This window comes from Psammomys obesus, unplaced genomic scaffold, assembly GCF_907164565.1.
Source record: "Psammomys obesus unplaced genomic scaffold, mPsaObe1.curated_primary_1811, whole genome shotgun sequence".
Lineage (NCBI taxonomy): Eukaryota > Metazoa > Chordata > Mammalia > Rodentia > Muridae > Psammomys > Psammomys obesus.
In genome coordinates, this window is record NW_026590062.1 from 29,644,290 (window position 1) to 29,665,291 (window position 21,002).

A 21,002-nucleotide genomic window follows, 5' to 3' on the forward strand; every position below is an offset into this window, starting at 1 on the left:
CAGGCTCTCTTAGGAAAGAGCATTGACTCACCCTGTGAGAGCTGTCTGGCCTTTGAGCTTGCTTTATCCTAGGTCAGAAGGAACAGTAGAAACAAAACAGTCCTGCAAGCTTTCCATGTTGGCTTCTTCTGCCCTGAATTTAGGACAGGCGAGGACAGGCTCCAGGCAGAGACTTCTGCAGGTGTGATAAAGGATAGTCACTTGTTTCTGTGGCACAAACGAGACTGTTTCCCAAGTTGATCCACGGGTATAGTAGTGTTGAACAGAGGTTGACAGCCTTTGTTGAGTTTCCGGACCTCCTTTCTTGGGCACCTCCATTCCAGGGGACAGGGGAGTGCAGACTGTGAAGAGCTCCCTCTCTTTGCTAACTCCTTAGGGAGAGGAAGGACCTGGGGCTTATCCATAAAGGTGGCTGCCAACGGGCCATGTGAGAGCCTTCCCGTGCCCTAATCCCTCTGTTACTTGGAATGTGGTAAGGGACCTGTTCTGTGCTCCAGACACTCTACTAACAGGCTCATTTAAAACAGAGCTTGATTTTCTCAGAAAAGGCACATGCCTCCCACCAGCTCAGGCTTTTACCTGCTGGCTCTTAACTTGAAGTAATCATGGAACAAACAACAAAGCCATTGCCATGAAGTAGAGGCATGGTATTCTCTTCAGCCTGTTGAAGCCTCACAGGCCCCCAGACTGCTATAGGGCTGGCTGCTCCTGCCTCCTCAGTCTGCCCCTGGTGCCTCCTGTACCCCAGCTCGGCTGGCTTGGCCATGCCACCCAGGCCTTGTTGTGCGTGGGCGGCCAGTGCCTCCGCCTCATGCTGGGGCATGCTCGCTGCTGACTGGCCCCTGTGGCTTTGCGGCAGCTCTGTGCACTGAGAGACTGTATCCCCTCAGTTGGCAGGCAGAGCTCCGCCCCCGCCTCGCCTGCCGCGAGCGCCGCCGGCCTGGCCGGGCAAGGTACGTGGCATGAGTCCTCCCCGACCGCCTGCCTTGGCTCCCTGCCACCCCAACAGTAGGGCCAGCATGCCAGGCCCACTCACCAGGGAGGCGAGTCCCATGCTTGCGGGCTGAGATGGGCATGCCATACGGACCACCTAACTTGGCATCTGCAAGCACATTGAAGGCCCCCTAACCAGCCATGCATGCTGGGCGCTTGCCAACTCTCAGGAGGCAATAGCCTGGGGACTTAGAATTGGGCAGTAGGAGCCTCTCCTCCAGGTGGCCCAAGGGCTTGACCTGCAAACAAACCTGGGCATCACCTGAAGCTGTCTGGTGCAGACTAGACTTTTACAGCGCCCTCAGAGAGTGGTGACCCCTCAGAGAAAGCCTCAAAATTGTGAAGCCTGAAGTTTATAGACTTCCAGGTCTAAAAGGCTGTGCAGTACAGAATCTGTAGGATCAGCCATCCCTTGGCTTAAATTCTAGCCCTGTCATACACTGAGCAAATCATGTCAGCTCTCCCACCTCTGATTCTCTCATCTCTGTAATGGTCTTAACAAGTAACACAGAGATACTGAAGAACATTTATGTTGTAGGTTCTCAGCTCTTGCCTATACAGGACCACCAGCCACCTGGGAGCTCTTAAAATAAAATCCTGATGCCAAGGTCCCACCCCACACAAAATAAGAATCCTTAGTGGATGGGATAAGTATAAGTGTTTCTTAAAAATTTTCCAAGTGATTCTAGTGGGCATCCTGAGTTGAGAACCAACTGATAAATGTAACAGTAGATGGTCAGGCTTACTGCTATTAACACATTAAAACTTTTCTTGCCCATGTACAGCATGACTAGCGATAAGGCTAATGGCCCTTTTATGAGAAACAAGATGTTGTGATGGAGTTATGGTCTTTCTCTCACTGGAGAAAGACTGAACATAGCTTAGATAGGAATGGCCACCTGAGGAACAGAGTACAGTGGCGGTAGTCACAGCGATGGTAAAGAGCAATGGCTCTTACATGCCAAGCACTCTGCTAAGTGCTTTTTAGGCATGGTCCCATTGGAACCTACTACTTTCCTGTGACCTAGGTGCTGTTTCATTTCATCTCACAAATAAAGAATTTGAGTCTCACTCATGTTCAGGCACAGAACACCAGCTACTAAGTGGTAGAACCAAGATACGAATCTAGGGCATTGAGGTGGAGCAGAGAGTTGAGATGATCTTATCTCCCTGTGCTCCTCAGAGCTCTCCCACCCTCTGTTTGCTGCCTTCCTATGACCTTTGTGACCTTCTGGTGTCACCATCTGCCTGGTGTATCACCTGTGGCTGACTGGAATCTGTTTGGCAGCTCATAATTCTATCCAGTCCTTCCTGCTTGTGGATTCAGAGAATGGGAAAGGGCGATAGCTAGAGCCCAGTAAACTGGTGAGGTCCTGCCCAGTGAAGGCTTCAGCCCCTTGGCAAAACCCTCCTGTAGGTGGTCCTGGTTTCTGTGTCTGTGACTGTCTGTCCTCACGTCTGGTCTCTTTCGTGAACTGTGACACTATTTTCTTGAGAAAACTCCGAAGATGTCTTGCATCCTTCCATCGAGAGGACTTCCATGGTGTCTAGAATTGGAGCCCTCACCCTTTCACATTGGCACTCTGTTTCTTGGCCTGGGGAGAAGCTGTTGAGGACAGCCCTCCCAGTGCCCCAGGAAGCTCTCGTACCGAATGTGGTTTCTCTTCCTAAGCACAGGGTGTCTGCTTCCACTGAGCCCTCATCATGGCAAAGAAGGTCCTAGAGTGCCATGGCTCTGAAACCCTCGAGATGCCCTTCCTGCGGAGGAGCTACTGGAATGAATGGCCTTTTTCAGAGCTGTGGAGGCTCCTGGCCCCTTGTTAGCGCAGCAGTTTCTTGCAGATCTGGCTGCCAGGTTGAAGAGAGGATGTGGTGCAGGAGACATGACTTGCCTCTTTGTTTTCACAGCTGCCAAAAGCCTATTGAACAAGAAGTCAGATGGCGGTGTCAAGGTAGGTATATCTCTAGCCCTCTCTAGGCACTTTGTCCTCCCTTTCTCTAGGAACATTGTCCTTGCTGTTTTGTTTTAAGCCTTTGTACTCAGAATAGCTAGTTCTCCTGGCCTGAGAGGGGAGAAGGGATATGTGTCTTCTCACCTAAGGTAGATGGGAAAGATGTTGGGGGAATGATCCAGGTTACAGTTTCCTAGAGCTGATCCTGACCCCTATACACCAGCCTCATCTCCAGGACTGGATTCCCTAAGTTTCTGATTTGTTTGAGCCATTTGGTTAATCTTGTCTCTCTTTGCACAATCTCTTTTAATCAAAGTAAGCCAGTGTGCCATAGTAACTCAGGCAGGGCACTGTACTGGGAACCAGAAACTACTACTTTCTTTCTGCTTTTTTTCTGTAAACCACTTCCAGATCCCAGGTCAGATGCCTCTGAGAGACTCAAGCTTCTGTAAGTGAAGCGACATGTGTGTCACAGATCATTCCCATCTGGTAAAGGAGTTTTCCTGTATGAGTCAGGGAATAAGAGGGCCTATAGTAGTGGTGACTTGGCTGAGATTTAAAAAAAAAAAAAAAAAAGTGGCTAGAAATACCCACAGGATAGAGGGTGCATAGATATTTTGGAGACAAAAGTACCCTGAGGCTGGAAACCGGATAGGAATTCATACTGTCTTGAGACCCACCAGCTGACACATTGAAGAATTTCAAACCAAGAAATTATCTAAACCATAATTTCTAACAAAAGCATAAGTTGGGCCTTTTCCCAGCTCTCTGGTTCATGAGCATGAGCAAGATGAATAAACGAAATAGGAAAATAGGTCCTCAACTAAATGGTCCAGTCCAAGAAGCTCTGGAAAGAAGCTTAAGGGGCACAGGAAGATGAGCCCATTTAGTAATTGTCTCTGAGGTATGGAGTTGGAGGTGAGGGCAAGACAGGAAAACAGCTTTTTTTTTTCCTCGTCACACTTGAATGCATTTTCTTCAAAACAAGACACATTACCTTTATAACATAAAAACAACAAAATACATATGTAAGAGTTGTCATACATAGTGATGTCCTCTGTCCAACGAGAATGCAAGATATGGTAGAAAGAAGACAGGTGTGGTGGCACATGCCTGGCATTATAGTACTTGGGAAGCTGATGTAGAAGGTTAGTAAGAGTGAGCCAGCTTGAGAGGAAAAAGCAGTCAGAATTATGCCTAGGGCTGTAGGGGTGGGGCCCTGTAGCTCAGTGGTAGAGAACAGCAAGGCCCTGGGTTTCATTCCTTGGCACTGAAGGAACCAAAAAAGCCCCTTACTAATCTGGTTGAGCTAGACTGTGGGAAATAGTGTATGCCAGATTTAGGAAGCTTTGGTAAGAGTGATGATAAGAAATTGGAAGGGCTAGAGATAGCCTTCATATGTACTGTAATAAGGAAAATAGAGAGATGTCTTAAGTGTACATGGGTGAATGGGAGAAGCAAAGAGTTGTGAGCAGAGCTGTCAAGATATGTTTTTATTTGGAGAAGAAAGATTCATAAGAATAGATGGTCAGGGATAGCAAGGGAAAATGCTCAGAACTACTGACCAGATTCTCCTGACTAAGTTGCAGTAGAGGCTACCTGAAGTCATGGTCCGGCTGCACCTGTAACACAGGGAAGGCCTGCTACAATTAGAGGCTCACCCTGGGTGGGTGGTTTTAGAAGAGTCCATGGGTTGGGCATTGGGGTGCGTCCTTGTAAACTTTGCACTGTGAAGGCAGCAGTAGGAAGGTCAGAAGTTCAGGCTATCCTGAGCCACATGGCACAGCACTGTCTCAGAAAGAGTAAATAAATAGCAATAATGAGCTGGGCGCGGTGATGAGCACCTTTAAGCCCAGCACTCAGGAGGCAGAGGCAGGAATTAGGGCAGCCAGAACTACACAGAGAAACCCTGTCTCCAAAAACCAAAAGAGGGAGGGGGAAAATGCAGAGGCAAGTAGATTTCTGTGAGTTTGAGGCTGACTTCATCTACATTGTAAGCCAGGACTATATAGAGAGACCCTGGAAGGAAGATTCATCAGACAATGTCAAGGTTTCTAGCCTTGACTGTTGGACAGAGGGGTTATGAGAAAAGTGTTAGTTCAGATGGGATGAGTTCTGCTTTGGTCTCATAGATAAGGAACAACTGGCGAATCCAATGGAAATGTTTCTAATGGCCCTGGGAATCACGTGGTATAACCCAGGAAAGCATCCATCCCTAGCCTTGAACTCTGTCTCCCCTAGAGTATTGGGACTCTAGGCCAATGCCATCGTATCCATCTTTGCGAACCCAGTGTCTGACAGACCCAACATTTTAAATATGGTTTCAAAGATGACTATCTAGTATAGCCATATAACATTAACATAAGAAGGTAATTATATATAGTCTCCAGAGCCAAGGGTGTATCTCAGTGATAGAATATTTCCTTAGCATATACAAGGTTCTTGGTTTGATCCCCTACACCACACAAAAAAACACAAACCAAAAAAAATACTGGTTTGAGCTGCTCTTGCAGAGGACCTATGTTCAGTTCCTAGCACACGTGTGACAACTCAAACCTGTCTGTAACTCTATTTCCGGAGGATCCAATGACTTTTTCTGACCCCTGTGGTCACTGCATACTCTTGGTACACAGACATACATGAACGCAAAACACCTATACACATAAAATAAGAATAAATATTTCAAAAATTGATTTCAGGATGTAGCCTGAGATTTAGATTCCAGAGGCCTTGAATGGGATTCAAAATTAACTATTGAATTTTAATGCGTTCCTTCTCCCATGTAAGTCTAACCTGAAAATTAAAAGTATAGAAGGAAAATAATTGGAGTTATATGTTATTAAGGCACTGGAAAAAAGATTTCAGCAAAGGAATTGGAAAAAGAACAGATACTGGAGAAGAACAAATGCGCAACAATGCTAGACACTGCTGGAGTGCCGAGGAGGAGGCTGTGTGGACAGAATGGCTGGGTAAACAGGAAAGTGTGTGGAGAACCTAGCTCTGTATGTCTGACTCTGCCATGTATTTGGTAAATGAGTTTAATGCTATGGGTTTTTTGGGGTTGGTTTGTCTGTTTTGTTTTCTGAGAAAAAGGTTTCACTATTGTGATGGGTTAAGAGGCCAAGAAACAAGTATTTGTTTAAGAAAGGAATGACCAAAGTTAACAGGACCAGCTACAACTGTTAGGAATATAGATCAGCCATAGAGTACTTGCCTCGCATGCACAGTTCTTAGTACTGGCAGGTAGATGACAGGGGTGTGGGAGACACAGAGAGCCTAGGAAAATATTCACAGTAGGTGTGGTAGCATGGAAATTCTTTTGTTAAAGTGTTTAACGAATATAATCCCTATCACTTAAAAAAAGTAGAAAAATTATCTAAGAAGATTTATTGGTCATCTGAAGTGGGAAATAGATCAGGATGGCAACTTTTTAGCCTTATTACTATCAGTGAAATGCAAATTGAAGCAATGAGCCTGGTCTACAGCGGGAGTGCCAGGACTACATAGGGAAACTCCACGAGGGGGTGGGGGATTTCGCCATTTTCTTAATTATTAGCTTAAGTTAGTGATGGATGTAAAGATGCAGTGTCGAAGCTGTACAGATGTTACTACCTTTTCTTCTAAGTATTCTAAAGAACTAATGCAAGACAGGGAAAGCTGAAAGCAGATAGATGTTTTATATGACATATGAAAAAATTGGAAACTGTTTTAAAAGCCAGCCGTAAATAAATGATTAAATAATAATGAGAAGTTCACTTAATAGACCATTAGAAATTTATTCACCTTGAGTTGGAGAGATGGTTCAGAAGTTCGGAACACTGGCTTCTCTGGCAGAGGACTGTAGATTAGTCCCCAGCACCCACCTCTGGCGGCTTACAAGAGCTGATCTGAGGCCCTCTCTGGCCTCTTCAGGCAGATCTGGAACTGAGTAGCCAGTTAGGAGTTGGCTCTGGTTCTAGAAACTAAACCCATGTCCTCTGCAACAGCATCAAGTCATCTGCTGAGCCATCTCTCCAGCCCCTAAGTTGTATTTTTTAAAATACAACATAACTGTAGACTCTTGTTCAACATATGATATGGAGACAGGAAAATAAAACCAACAGAAGAAAACGCACTGAAGTATTTAATCGCTAAGTGATGGGAATTGCTGTAACATCGAGGTTTCTAAACATTTTTCTGTTACTGCGACTTTTCTTTATGTTCCATACTTTTCACCTAGAGCATTCATTAATATTAGTCAGTAAGTCAAAGGTAATCTGTCTTCCCTTTCCAGTGCGCTTTTTCCTGATTCTTCAGCTAATTTGTCTTTGTTTGGATGTTTCTGCGAGATGTTTGCTACAGCTAACATGTGTTTGAGCAGATCCCATGGCTTTGAACTGGAGAACTTGAGATATGTCAGGCTTCTTTAAAGGTTGATGCTAGTCACCCAGGGTCTGTAGAGAAGTGAGCTCTACTTTTGAAGGCGGGACTGAAGGGAACCACAAATATTCAGCTTCTGTGAGGCCCCTGCACAGCTTAGCTGGTTTCAGGCCAGGGGGACCATCCAAGCTTGTTTGTTTGTTTGTTTTTTTGTTTGTTTTTAAATAAAAAGAAAAAACAAAAGCAAAGGTCATAGTTAAGTATTCTTTGAGTATTTGTTTTAATTGAGTATGGAAAAGAGGCCTGAACCCTTTAACTATAAAATTTTAAATTTACGTAGTTTTTAAATAGAAGTCAGACATGGTTTCTTAAAAGTGATCTGGCATTTAAACAATGCTCTGGTGTTCTGGTTGAGAAGGAGCCCAGTTGTGTGTGGCTGAGCCCTGAAAAGATGGGCAGAAAACGGAAAGACAGGCACTGGGAAACAGCTTCAGAAAAGGATGATTGGTTTGCCTGTAGGACAGCTTAGGAAGAACAGAGCAAGCCAGGAGAAGGCTAGGAACATACTACCCATCAGGTAAAGCAGTGCTGAAAGGAAGTAAAAGCAAAGGCAGTGGCCTTTGACAAACAGCCACTGAAAATCACCAGAACCAAGGTTGGGCCTGGACTGACACCTGGACCCCTTCTCAGGGGTAACATTAGAGACATGTACTCTGTGTTAGCTTGGGGAAAAGCCGCCTTCCCCAGATGTGGTCAGCACAGCACATATTTATTGATCCAATGCTAACTGCCAGGCTTCTGCTAAGACACTTACAAAGGCAGGCAAGATAATGGCCCTTCCTTCAAAGCATCAATACTAGCTAGTGTAGTGACCTACACCTGAGATCCCACTCTGTAGGAGACTGAGGCTAAGTTCAAGGTCAGAGTGGGCCACAGTGAGGACCTGTCAAAGGGGGAAAAAAATCACAAGAAGGGAGTTTCCTTATATATACACACACATGTAAGGAAACTCCCTTCTTTTTAGGGATAATTTTGGAAATAAATCTCATATTTGAGCATATCCAAAAGACTAATGCAATCTGGGCATGTGACATACTTAGTAGGTGAAGGCGGGGGTTAGGAGTCCATATTAATTCTTGGTCAGAGGCATCTTGAGCTACCTGAAGCCAAAGTCCAGTATGGTGTCACATACCTATGATACAACTACACGAGAGAGTAAGGCAGAGAAACTACAAATTCAGGACCAGCGTAGACTATATAGCAAGACCCTGTCTCAAAACAGAACAAAGGGCTAATGCAAAAGGAAGCCTACCATAGGTTTTTCTTCTCCTTTAATTCAAATCCAAATTATGGACAAATTTATTTTTTAATGTTTTGCATATAAATTATGCATAGTGATGGGTTTCATTATGTCATTTCATACAGGTGCACAGACTCCCGCTTGCCCTATTATCCTCTGAAATAGTCTTTTAAATATTAGTAGCTCCCTTCCAGAAAATATTTCTTCAAGTAGAATGTTAGCCCCATGGGGACAAAAACCATTTCTCAGATATGTTTATTATGCCCAGAACAACACTCAGTAAGTGGTATTGGACACTGTTACATGAATGTACAATAGTCAAACAGCAGACATATTCCAAGGAGACTTCTGTCTCCCAGTGAGCTAATTCTAAAAGTTATAATTACCCTTACCCTTTTAGTCTACGCTGGTGTGCTTTCAGTGTGCTGTTTGGTCTTAAATTTCGATGTTCTTGTTTCACACAAAACCTGAGGCCTAAGCATCTAGTGGAGGTTGAGGAGTTAGTTATGGCTTCCAGCACTCCTGTGTTTCTCTTTCTAGTAATTAGAGAAGAAGCAATAGAACATGCAAGTCTTTTAAACCAGTATGGCTGTGCTGACAGGGAATAAAGTATCAATTTTTAACCATAAAATAAAGAGTCTGCCGTCTTTTTACTTGAATAGCACTCACGGCTTCACTGAGGTCTGAGTTTAGAAGTCACGTGTTATTAAAACTGAGAACATCCTATAGCGGCTTTTGTATTTCTCTGGTCGCTACTCACCCTGACCGATGCAGGGTGAGAATATGAGTACCCTTGTTCCTGTGCCAGTCCTGTAAACTCAAACCTAAAATTTTGCAGCAGTCAGGTATGCTTGTGAACGAGCAAGGCGTGCTTCTCGGAGTACACTAAATTTCCTGTGTTTGTGAACCCAATAGAAGAGGTCTTCCCTAGCAGCTGGAGGAGCACATGCGCCTGTGGTCTGTGTGCTGTTTTAACCCCTCTGGTGCTGGACTCTGGGTTGTCCCCCATCTTCCTCTCCCCCCTCCTTTTTTCCTCCTCTTTTCCCTGATGCAGAGTTCAGGCTGGTGCACTAACCTGCAACGTCTCTGTGCTTCTCTTCTTACCTCCTCTTTCCCCTTCTCTTTCCCTTTTGCTGTGGTGTGTCCAGAAAAGGAAGTCAAGTTCCAGCGTGCACCTAATGGTGAGCCTTGCCTGCCCACCCATCTGCCCACTTCATGCTGCTTGTGCCCGCCTGCCAGCCATGCAGACCCATTCTGCCATGTGCGTGTGCGTCACTCATCCTCACTGCATGTCTGTGCTGTGTGGGCAGGTGTGGCCTGTCCTGCCAGGCGGGGGCCATTGCCCAAGGTCACCCAGTGGCCTCAAAAATGGGCATTGGAAAGTATGGTACTGTACTCCTTGCTGTGGAAGTTGGGCAGCCTCCTGCAGCCTATTGCAGGGAGTAAAGCTGATAGGGATTTTGGGAAAAGGCAGCAAGCACAGGCAGAGACCATCACTCAGGATATAAGGCCTGTTCACCAGGTGTGAGCCGCTGTTTCCTGGGGCCCCGATGTTCAGTAGACAGCCATGTAATGAGAAGAGCTATTGGTTGGCTCCTGGTTCTAAACCTTGTTCATCTGTGAAAATCCTATTTTCTTGCTTGGTCCAAGATTGTAGCCTGCCCACCCAGCCTTCAGGGAGAACAGCTACACTGAAAAACTACAATAAGTGCATCATTTCTCATGGGACACAGGGCATCAAGGGAACACAGCAGCCTAGTCATTATAAAATCATCCATTACAACCAGACATTTGTCACCTTGGGTGTTAGCTCAGTCCTCTGCAGATAAGTCTTCTCTTACCATGGAGTGCTCATCCACTGTCTGCTGCAAAGTTCTAAATGTCAACCAGGCTTTGCAGGCTGGGCACCCTTGTCCAGTTGGTCCCAACCAGGAAGTCAGCATCAGTGGTTGAGCCAGGAGAGCTCTGCCCTCTGCTGTCTCAGGATAGAAACAAAAGGCAGCAGTTGCTGTGATTTTTTTTTTTTTTTGGGGGGGGGGAGGTAACTCAGGGACTCCTTTTCAGCCTAGACTCCTATTCAGTAGCATCTTGTAGTACTTGATATTGATTCAAGATTCCATGCCTTGCCCCAGGTTTGAGGATATCTCAGCCACTGACAGCAAGCTGGGGTTATATAGCTTAGAGCTGGTCCATGAGGCCTCTGGGCAAGGCGTAGAAGAGTCTAGATGCATTCTGTGCGTGTCCTTGGAGAAGAAAAATGCATTCTGGCCATCAACATGTCTTCACTTATGCTCTGAACAGAGGCACATTTGTCTCTGTGCCTGTTGAAGAACTCAGATGATCAGGCTGCTCCTTTGTGGCTGACACTCGGAAGGAACCCAGTAAGACCAGGTTGAACCGCTCAGGGAATCGGAAGAGGCAGAGAGCATTGGTGTGATTCCCTACATTGGAGATCAGTCTTCTTCCTCCCTCTCCAGCCCCTGCACACTCCTCCTTGGCTGTGTCCACTCTGTAATGTCTTAAAAGGCAAGGAATATCCCTGGTGGTCATGTTGCCATTAGGAATATTGGTTTGCTGGGCGGCTTGTTCTTTGCTGGGAGCTGAGTGCTGGGATTACAGCCACAGCCACCACTGAGATTTGTCTGCCCTTCCCTGGAGCTCTGCCCTCACTTCCAACTGATCAAGTCTAAGATTTATCGGATGGAAGATGAAGAGCACAGTCCTGGTCCCTGAGATCTGTGGCTGTATTTTATGCCCAGAGTTGAACTCCACCTATTTCCTCTCTGGACACCACCCCATAGGCCAGGTATTCTTGTTCATTTCCTTCCTCCTCTTTTCATATAAGGCCTCAAGCTGGTATTTTAAGGGAGAAAGGAAATGCAGGTGCCAGGGGGAAGGGCAACAGGGGAGCCAGAGTTCCCACGTTTTTGGGTTGTTTTTTTGTTTTGTTTTCTGTTTTAAGTCACCATCTTTTCCACCTGTAATGTGGGAAGAAAGTCCTAAATTTCTTTGTATTTGGTGTGACTGTGTAGTGACATGGCACCTAGAGTAAAGTGGAAATTTCTAGAGAGATGCTTTAAAACAAATCTTTGGCTAGTCCTGCAGTGAGGATGCCTTCAGAGCTAAGTCTCTGGGGCTCCCCAAATTTTCCTTCTCTAATCATCTCTCTAACCATTGCTCCCATCTGCATAGTGTTACAGTTGCCACCTCAGGCCTAGCACCTCTGGGCCAGACCACGGGACAAGGGAGGTCTGGGAGTCAACCCTGACCAGCTTTGGTGACTCTGGAGGAACTAAACCATCTGTTTTCTTGTCTCAGCCACAGAGCAACAACAAAAACAGTCTCGTAAGCCCAGCCCAAGAGCCCGCGCCCTTGCAGACGGCCATGGTACCTCTGACTACGGCTTCTCCGCCTCTGACCCTGGCTGCCTCCTGCTCCTTTTCCACTTCCTCTTCTTGCCTTACCTCCCTAGGACTCCTCAGCTTTCGTCATTTTTTTTGATTCCCATAGAGCAGACTGCTCTTTGTACTGCCCTGCAGGCCCCTTGCCCTTCATTCTCCTGCTTGGCAATGCACCATCCTGCATGGCGGAACCACTGCTCCTGCTCCTTTCGCTGTTGGGGGAAAGAGTGGTCAGGGCTGCCATTTAGGCCTCCCACCCCCAAGCTGGACCCCTAGTGGGTCTGTTATGGGGGCCAGGGGGATGAGCTGCTTCAAACAGCACAGGGTAGGAGTTCTCTTGGTATCTGATCATTAGTTCTAGAGGCCTCCTTGTAGAATCTGCCTCAGCCTTTCCTTTGCATAGTCAAGAAAGAACAGGAAGGAGGACTGGACTTCCCTAGTGTTTGTCTGGTCCTGGAGAGCCGCTCTGTTCAGTTCTTTCTGGGTTCTTCAGTGCATAGAATATTATCACAGAGCTCTCACTGTTAGTGCTGGCTAGCTGATGAGCTAGCAAGGAGGAGACTGGGAACAGAGGGACAAGTGATCATGCCTTCTACTTCCTGTGGACCCTCTTGCTAACTGGTGTGGTGCCGAAGGTCCATCTAGGGAAGGCAGAAGGTGGGTGAAATGGGTACCTCCCTAAGTTGAGCTTGCCAAAGGGGCATCCTAGGTCTCACTGGGAGACATTATCTTTCTGCTTTCCCTGTGTCCCTGTCTTCTGTGAACCCCTTGATGAACACTGTTGGCAGGGCCTGACCTGTGCTCTGAATCCCACAGCTCTTCTTGTGTATTTGCCCCATGAGGCTCCAATCTAGGAAGAACCCTCAGACCCAACAAGATTCAAGTACCGAGGCCCCATCCTCTCAGCTTTCTGAGAACCTGCCTCTTCCAAGCTTCTCTTTGCCAGCCATTACCATCAACTAAATCCAGGCTTTTCTACTTCTCTGGACCCTAGTTGAGCCAGTATATTTTTTTCTTATAGGGATGGCTGGTGGGCAGGCCTCAGTGGTCATCATAGGGTCTCTAAGGGCACCATGTAAGGGTGTGGGGGATCCCTCAGAGATGAGCTTAAGTCCCAAATCAGGAGGGTAATTTTTATCTTCTCTCACAGGAACCACAAACCACCGTGGTACACAATGCTACAGATGGGATCAAGGTGAGTGAGTGGCCGCCAAGTCTGATTCGCTTCTCCCTCAGCAGGAAACAGATGGACTAAGCCACTGGGGTGTGAGCGTTCTGTGGATGCTCTGTGTAGGCTGCACCCCAAGGTGGAGGTGTTTGTGGAGTCCAGGCTAGAGGTAATAGTTAACTCCATGAGTTAAGTTTAGTGAGAAGGGGCTTTGGAGAAAACTTGGTGGATAAAGTACTTATGAGCAAGCCTGAAGACTGGAGTGTGGATCCCCAGGATCCACATAAAAGCCACATGGTGGCCCACATGTGGGAGATAGAAACAGGATCTCCCAGCCAATCTGGCTGGTTAGACTAACCAGGTTGGACTAGCAGGTTCTGGGTTCAGCCAGAGACCTTGCCTTAGTAAGTAAAGTGGAGAGCAATTGAAGAAGACAAACAGTCGGTCTCTGGCCTCCATGCATGCACTCACATCCACACATATGTGAATGCCATACACCCTAAAGAGGGAAGAGTGTAACCAGCATTCTCCTTCGTATAACTTCCCACTCAGGCTGTTTACCAACATTACTAAATACCATGGCTCTGCTCTATCAAGAGGACAAAACAAATTTTCATTTGGGGTGGGGAATGACCCAGTGGATAACATACTGATAATCAAATAAGATAAAACCCAATAGTGGTAAGTGCTCTGAAGAAAGGGGCACAAAGTAAAGAGGCCTTTAATTAAGTGGTCAGGGAATGGCCTCTTGAGGGGATTATCTGAGCTAGAAATGAACCATCAGTGGGAAGGAGGCGGACAGGTAGGCTGCCAGGCAGAGGACACTTCAAGTGCAGAGACTTGGCCTGGGTGATGCCTGAAAGAACCAAGCAGATCTGAACTTAGTGAGTGAGGCCAAAGGGATAGGAGAGTGAATAAGTTGGAGAAGCAGGCAGGGTTTTCAGGGTGGTTTACTTTGTGTGTGGGGCTAGGAGGACTGTTTGTTTGTTTCTAGACAGAGTCTCCCTGTGTAGCTCTGTCCTGGAACTCCCTATGTAGACCAGGCTAGCCTTGAATGGACAAGAGATCTGCCTGCTCCTGTCTGAGTGCTGGGATTAAAGGTGTGTGCCACTATTCCTGAAGATACCGTTTACATGTACTCCTGCAGCAAAGAGAAGTTACTAGTAGTTTTTTTTACTTAGGTGAGAGATAAAATCTAGTATTTTATAAGTTCACTGTGACCACATTTTTAGAGATAACAATTCTGAGGAGAAGGCAGGAATGGCAGTACGGAAACCTGGAAGCTGTGATAGTGATTCGGGTACAAGATGTCAGTAGCTCAGACAGAGTGTAGCTGGTTATGCATCTGAAGAGAAGTAAGAGGCAGGATTCGTGTTAAAGGTGGAATGCTGAGTTTTATTTTGGATTGACTGATGGAGTTATAACAGAAAGAGAAGAATGATGATCAAAGTTTTAGCATGAGTGACTATGTGATGCCTTTCCTGATAGGAAAGCTCAGGAAGGATACTGGGACCTGAGGAGTTTCTCGTCAAGGAGCAGGGGTGAAAGTAGAAGCTCGTGTAGGAACCCATTTCTTCCTGTTCCTCCAAGCTTCCAAGGGCTGATCACACACATGTTCTTTTTGCCCACAGGGCTCCACAGAGAGCTGCAACACCACTACAGAAGACGAAGACCTCAAAGGTAGGTGCTGGCCCTTGAAGGGGAAGGGACCCCAGCTGTGATCCAGGTACCTCAGTGTTGATGGGGCATCTATCTTTTCTGTCACTGGAACTAGGGTTGATGACTCCTTATACTTACAGGAGGGCTTGACCTAAAAGCTACTTCCATGCACTGAGATATGAGGTCCCCCATGTGATGTTAGTAGATGAAGCAAAAAAGAACTTTTTTACCAAAATCTAGACTAGTCAAATTAACGGTTTCCAGGGTCAGGGCTTAGAGAACTGTGCCTGTTGTTGATAATGAGGTTGGGCATCCCAGAGCAGAGGCATCTGCAGAAATGGGTCCTGGTTTTCCCAAGACCAAGGTAATTCTTAGAATATAGAACTTTGAGTTTTAAAATGAAGACAAAGGGTTGTGGTATAAATTTGTGGAAGAACACTTGCCTAGCCCAGCACCTCTCTTCTCAAAAAACAAAACAAACAAACAAACAAACAAAAAAAAAAACCCTGGGCTGGAGAGATGGCTCAGAGGCGTAAGAGCACTGTTCTTCCAAAGGTCCTGAGTTCAATTCCCAGCAACCACATGGTGGCTCATAACCATCTATAAGAGATCTGGTGCCCTCTTCTGGTCTGCAGGTACACAGGCATGCAGAATACTGTATAAATAATAAATAAATAAATCTTAAAAAACAAAAACAAAACAACAACAGAAAAAAACCAAGGACAGCTCCCAATTGACTCTGGTCCAGAGTTCTGGCCAGGAGTGACAGAATTAAAACAGATCTGGTGTCTGAAGCTATATTCAGCTGGCCTGTCTTTGGAGGCCTATCATGACCACAGGCCTAAACTTTGGGCTGGCCAGGATCCCAAGAGCTATACGGAATATAACCAGTGCAGTGGAATCTCCTCCTGTTCTTTGGGTTGACCTCTTAGAAGTTCTGCCTATGCTTTCAATAAGTGACCTTCTGCCAGTCCCTCAGAAAAAATAGGACTGCGCCACATGACATTGGGACCCAAAAACACCAAAAGTGTGTACATATGTTAGTACAAACAGTACTTCTAGGGCTGCAGGGAGTGTCAGGTCAGTGTGGCACTGACAGAGTACGAGGCATCTTCACTGCTAGACTTGGGGTCTCGTGCCCTCTCGAATGTCTTTTCTGGGAGCAGGGGCTCTTATGTTGGCTGTTTTAAGGCTCCTTTGGAAGCCTAGGTCTGTGAACCTCTGCAGTGTTCCCAGCTGGGAGGCCTCTCTGGCAGAGGCAGCTGAGTGGGATGTGGTCCGGTGTCCACAGCAGCCCCAGGCGTCACCTTGCCCCGGCTCTGCAGCGCCAGTGGCTTGGGTCCTGTCCGGCTTGCTCGCTCACCTGCCTTATTCTGTTTGTTTTGGCTGCTCTGCCTTGCCCTGCCCTGCCCTGCCCTGCCCGGCTAGCTGCCCCGCTCCGCACTGGGAATGGCAGCTTGGTGCCCGAAGGACGGAGCCCCCGGGACAGAACAGCCCCCTCTGCAGGCATGCAGCCCCAGCCTTCTCTCTGCTCCTCAGCCAGTAAGTGTGAGGGAGGCACATTCTGGCTTCCAACTCCCTGGCTCTTCCTGAAGCCCCTCAGGGATTCCCCAAAGAGCAGTCAGCCTAGCCCAGCTACCTGTTAGTAAGCTGTAGGGGCATGGTGTCTGCCAGGGGCAGGGACCTGCTGGAAGCACCAGTCCCAGACAGGCCTCAGTTTGGAGCCTAGAGAAGAGAAGAGTGGGTGGGGAAACGTGGTGTGGAAGTTGGGAGTAGAAAGTCCCTGGGATGTGAGCATACCTTGCTTTGGCAACAGCCAGGAAGAACATGAGAATGATGGTGGGAGTAAGGGCAGTGGTGCATTGCAACAGCCTAGGAATTGTGTCGGGGTTTAGTATTTTCTGAATCTCAGCCATATGAAAAGCATGGGCTCTGAATGAGACAGACCTAATTTTGAAATTAGCTAAGTGTGGTGATACACAGTTACAGTTCTAGTATTCAGGAGGCTGAGACTAAAGCTGAAGGATCTCCATTGAATTCAAGGCCAGTCTAGTCTAGCTACACAGTGAGACACTGTCTCAAAAGAAACAGAAATTCCAGCTATGCTACCTTCAAAAGTCTGTGAAGTATCTTAGTTTCCAAGAGCTTCAGTTTCCTTATCTGTTAAGTGGGGCCCAGTGAAGGGGTCCCCACTTGAAGTAGTTGGCAGGGTTCCTGAGATTCATGTTTTTGTCTGTAGTTCAGTGTTAAGTATGCCTCTCTTGGTTTCTTTGCCCCACATTGTCTATCCTTACAGAGTTTCTAAATCCAGTCTTCTTTACCCACAGGACCCCAGGCAGGTCCTCCAGATTAGTTTGATGGCACTCTCAGGGAAGTGTTATGTTAGACATACCAATGCTTGCTTCTCCAGAAAAAGAATGGAGCTCATTGGTCCCCACCCCCCGAACCTCTTCTTGTTCACATAGGGCTGCCCACCATCAGTGGTCTATGTGGAGGTCCCTCCTGGCTGCACCTTCAGCTGTGCTGTCCCCTCCCAGATACTCCCCTTGGCTGTGCTGGCCCAGCCATGTCATGCTGGTACTGTTCTAATGCTCGCATTTGTCTGTCTTACAGCCTCTTGCACCTGTGAGAAAAGGCTTGTGGCCTGGACCAGCCTGGGGCTCCAGTTACAGTCAGGGTTAGCCTGAACTCAGTCCAAGCTCGCCCTTACGCTAGAGACACCCCCTGCTAATAGTGGCCCTGTCTGTAAGTGAGCTAACCCTGAGAGCAGGATGTCACCATGTGCCCCTTGGGTAGGGAAGGAGGGCACCAACCTACCTGCCTCTCAGTCTTGTCTTGATTTTCTGTAGGAACACATCCTCGTATGAGAATTGCTATAGGTTTCTAGGTTTTTTGTTTTTTGTTTTTCAGCAGCTTATTCAAGGGCAATGTGGCTAATCTCTTTGTGAGAGACTGTCAAAGGTATTCGTGGTCCCAAGATCCATTATCCCAGAAAAACTCCATGGAAGAGATGAGTGGTGTAAAAAGAACCAAGTATCCAACCTAGTCTGTTCATGCTTTGGGAACTTCATCTCTAGCTTTGATTTTGCCCCCAGGCTAAGTTCTGTCCAAGACTAAATTCTGGACCACTGGATAAGGGCTATGAGTGTGGTAGTAACTGCAGCCTAGCTGAGCCCCTTCTGGTGAGAAAAGTAAGTGGTTAGAGACAGAACAGCCATATCTAAAGTTGATAAGCCTGCTAAGGCTGGAATATAGAAACTGACTAGAGGGCTCATGATATAATAGGCTACTCAGCTGCTAAAAAGATGTTTTCTGCAACCTACTTGTTGATGGAGAAGGTGGAAAAGGCCACAGACCCACAACTACCGGATAGGCTTAGAAAGGAGGTAGTCCTTGGCTCTGCAGATGCCAGAAGGGGGTTGAGGAGAAGAGTGGGCTTACTCCTCCTGCACAGGGCCTTAAAAGACAAGAGGAGGAGGGTGTCTTTAACAAAAGATCACAAGGGATCCCTGAAGGACTGAGGAAGGCTCTCTTGTCCCTCTAGAAGTTGCCCAGCAGGTAAATCAGTGGATTTTTTTCCTCCCGACAGTGCGAAAACAGGAGATCATTAAGATCACAGAACAACTGATTGAAGCCATCAACAACGGAGATTTTGAGGCCTACACGTGAGTAAAGACCCATTGCCTTGAGATGTTGATTGTCTCCCAAGTCCACCTACCTCTCTTTCCCAAAAACTGTCTGGGACGCGCAGGCTGGATATTAAGCTGTGTCCCAGTCAGCCCCTATGCCCCTAGGCTAGGGTCCCACCCAGGTAGACTCCCCACAACTGAGCCTGACACCGGGTGAATGGGTAGGATTGCTAAGTGGCTCTGCAGGCAAACCCTCAAGAGTGTTGTCTTTGTTTGTTTTTTTTTGTTTTGTTTTGTTTTTTTGTTTTAATTAATTTATTTTTTTATTAATTACAGTTTATTCACTTTGTATCCCAGTTGTAGACCCCTCCCTCATCCCCTCCCAATCCTATCCTCCCTCTTCTCCTCCCATGCCCCTCCCCAAGTCCACTGATAGGGGAGGTCCTCCTCCTCTTCCCTCTGACCCTAGCCTGTCAGGTCTCATCAAGACTGGCTGCATTGTCTTCCTCTGTGGCCTGGTAAGGCTGCTCCCCCCATCAGGAGGAGGTGATTAAAGAGCCAGCCACTGAGATCATGTCAGAGACAGTCCGTGTTCCCATTACTATGGAAACCACTTGGACACTGAGCTACCATGGGCTACATCTGTACAGGGGTTATCTCCATGCATGGTCCTGTTTGGAGTAATAGTGTTGTCCTATCCAGTATAGCCAATAGCTGACCTGCTGTGAGACAGATACAGCTGATGAAGAAGGCACATAATTCCCACCGAGGCCTGACGGGCTGTGTTTTTGCCCTCTACCCCATCCCCGGCCCTCTTTTCTGCAGGAAGATTTGTGACCCAGGCCTCACTTCCTTTGAGCCAGAAGCCCTTGGTAACCTCGTGGAGGGGATGGATTTCCATAAGTTTTACTTTGAGAATCGTGAGTGGGTTCGTGCTGCTGACATACTCCTGCCTGCCCTTCTACCCCTGCCTCTGTCCCCACCCACCCTTTACCCTAGTTACCCTTCTTCTCCTTCTCTGCCCTTCCTGCTGCATTCTGCTCTGTATACTCGCTTCCTTGTGCCCTGCCAGCTTTTAAATGGCACTGCTTCAAAGCTGAGTGCCCATTCATTTGGCGGCTGTATCAAGGCGCTGTTGATCATCACCATTAGGGTCATTGTATTCGCCTAAGCATCACCAAAGACAGACTGTAAACTCTTCAAGATTAAGAAAACCTCAGCAAGTAGTAATAAAGCTTTGTGTCTGCAGGGTTCACAATAAAGGAAATTAAAAACAGGATAAGAATGTGTAAGCAAGTAGTAGCACTAATGGTGATCAGAGAGGTCAGACATTGTGGCGAGGACACCCTGGACACTGAGGGAGCCAAGCATCTGGATGGGGGAAGTTTATAGTCTGAATAGTTCCTGGAAGTCCCAGAATTGAATCATCACACCCTCCATCTCTTTCTCCACTTTCCTAGACCCTCATTCTTCAGTTGTCCTTCCTCTTGTCTGCTTTATCTGAGGCGACTCTTATTCTGCCCTGAGTTTTATGTTGTAGCTATTTCCCACCCCCACCCTGCCTCTCCACAGCCACAGCTGCCTGCATAATCCCTTAGCTGTCTAAGTAATCCTGATAGCCAGAAGCAGTGTTTCTCTTCATTCCAAGGGAGGTCTCTTACAGCCTCTGTAGCCTAGGAATGAACTAAAGGGAATCTGAGCAGAAGCATCACCACATGCAAGGCATATGCTGATAATGGCATTCCAACTTCCTTTGCTTTCCCAAACCCAGAGAGCCCTGGGAACCTGAGTGACAGCTTGAGCTGGGTGCTTTGGGGATTTCAAACTTTAATGTGCCTTTTTAAGTCACAAATTGATTTTGAATGTATTGCTTTTATGATTTTTCTCTTCAGCCTTACTTTAGGGGCAAAATAAGCTTAGGACTTTTAAATATCTGTCTAACCAAGTAGAAAAACCACAGGCTTTTATTAGAACCACATAGTCCTGAGTTTAAATATTTTATTTTATTTTACTTTTTCTCCTCCTTATAGTGAAGAAAATAATATCGGTGAAGAAATTCATCTCTTGCATGTAACACCTCAGCATAATACCTAATGAAATGACTAGTCGCTATTATTGTTACCCACATTTCTCTTTCTTTTGGATGAAACTAATGTAATAGGGGACCTTGGCCTCTGGCTGGGAATATGGGGCCACTTGGGGATTCTAGAAATGGCTGCTGGTGCAGCCTGGCAGGAATATGTGAGTACCCAAGCCTAAAGCCTACCACCCCCCACCCTGCCCCCTGCAGTCCTGTCCAAGAACAGCAAGCCCATCCACACCACCATCCTAAACCCACATGTCCACGTGATTGGGGAGGACGCAGCTTGCATCGCCTATATCCGGCTCACGCAGTACATCGACGGGCAGGGCCGGCCTCGCACCAGCCAGTCAGAGGAGACCCGGGTGTGGCACCGCCGCGACGGCAAGTGGCTCAACGTCCACTATCACTGCTCAGGGGCCCCTGCCGCACCGCTGCAGTGAGCTCAGCCACAGGTGCGC

The 21,002-nt window shown here is 47.0% G+C and overlaps 1 protein-coding gene across 19 annotated transcripts in view; it reads left to right on the forward strand.

Annotated features, from left to right (window-relative positions):
- The window catches only part of Camk2g (calcium/calmodulin dependent protein kinase II gamma), a 57,278-nt gene that overhangs the window by 33,933 nt on the left and 2,343 nt on the right, over positions 1 to 21,002 (forward strand). The window contains exons 13-22 of one of the 19 annotated variants that reach the window (XM_055606117.1): positions 891 to 953; positions 2,902 to 2,945; positions 9,753 to 9,785; positions 11,923 to 11,991; positions 13,156 to 13,200; positions 14,805 to 14,853; positions 16,261 to 16,374; positions 18,422 to 18,497; positions 19,287 to 19,389; positions 20,752 to 20,875. In XM_055606117.1, the coding sequence (XP_055462092.1) occupies positions 891 to 953; positions 2,902 to 2,945; positions 9,753 to 9,785; positions 11,923 to 11,991; positions 13,156 to 13,200; positions 14,805 to 14,853; positions 16,261 to 16,374; positions 18,422 to 18,497; positions 19,287 to 19,389; positions 20,752 to 20,793 (638 nt within the window). In that variant the 3' untranslated portion in view covers positions 20,794 to 20,875. The other 18 variants (XM_055606121.1, XM_055606104.1, XM_055606111.1 and 15 more) reach the window with 18 other exon arrangements.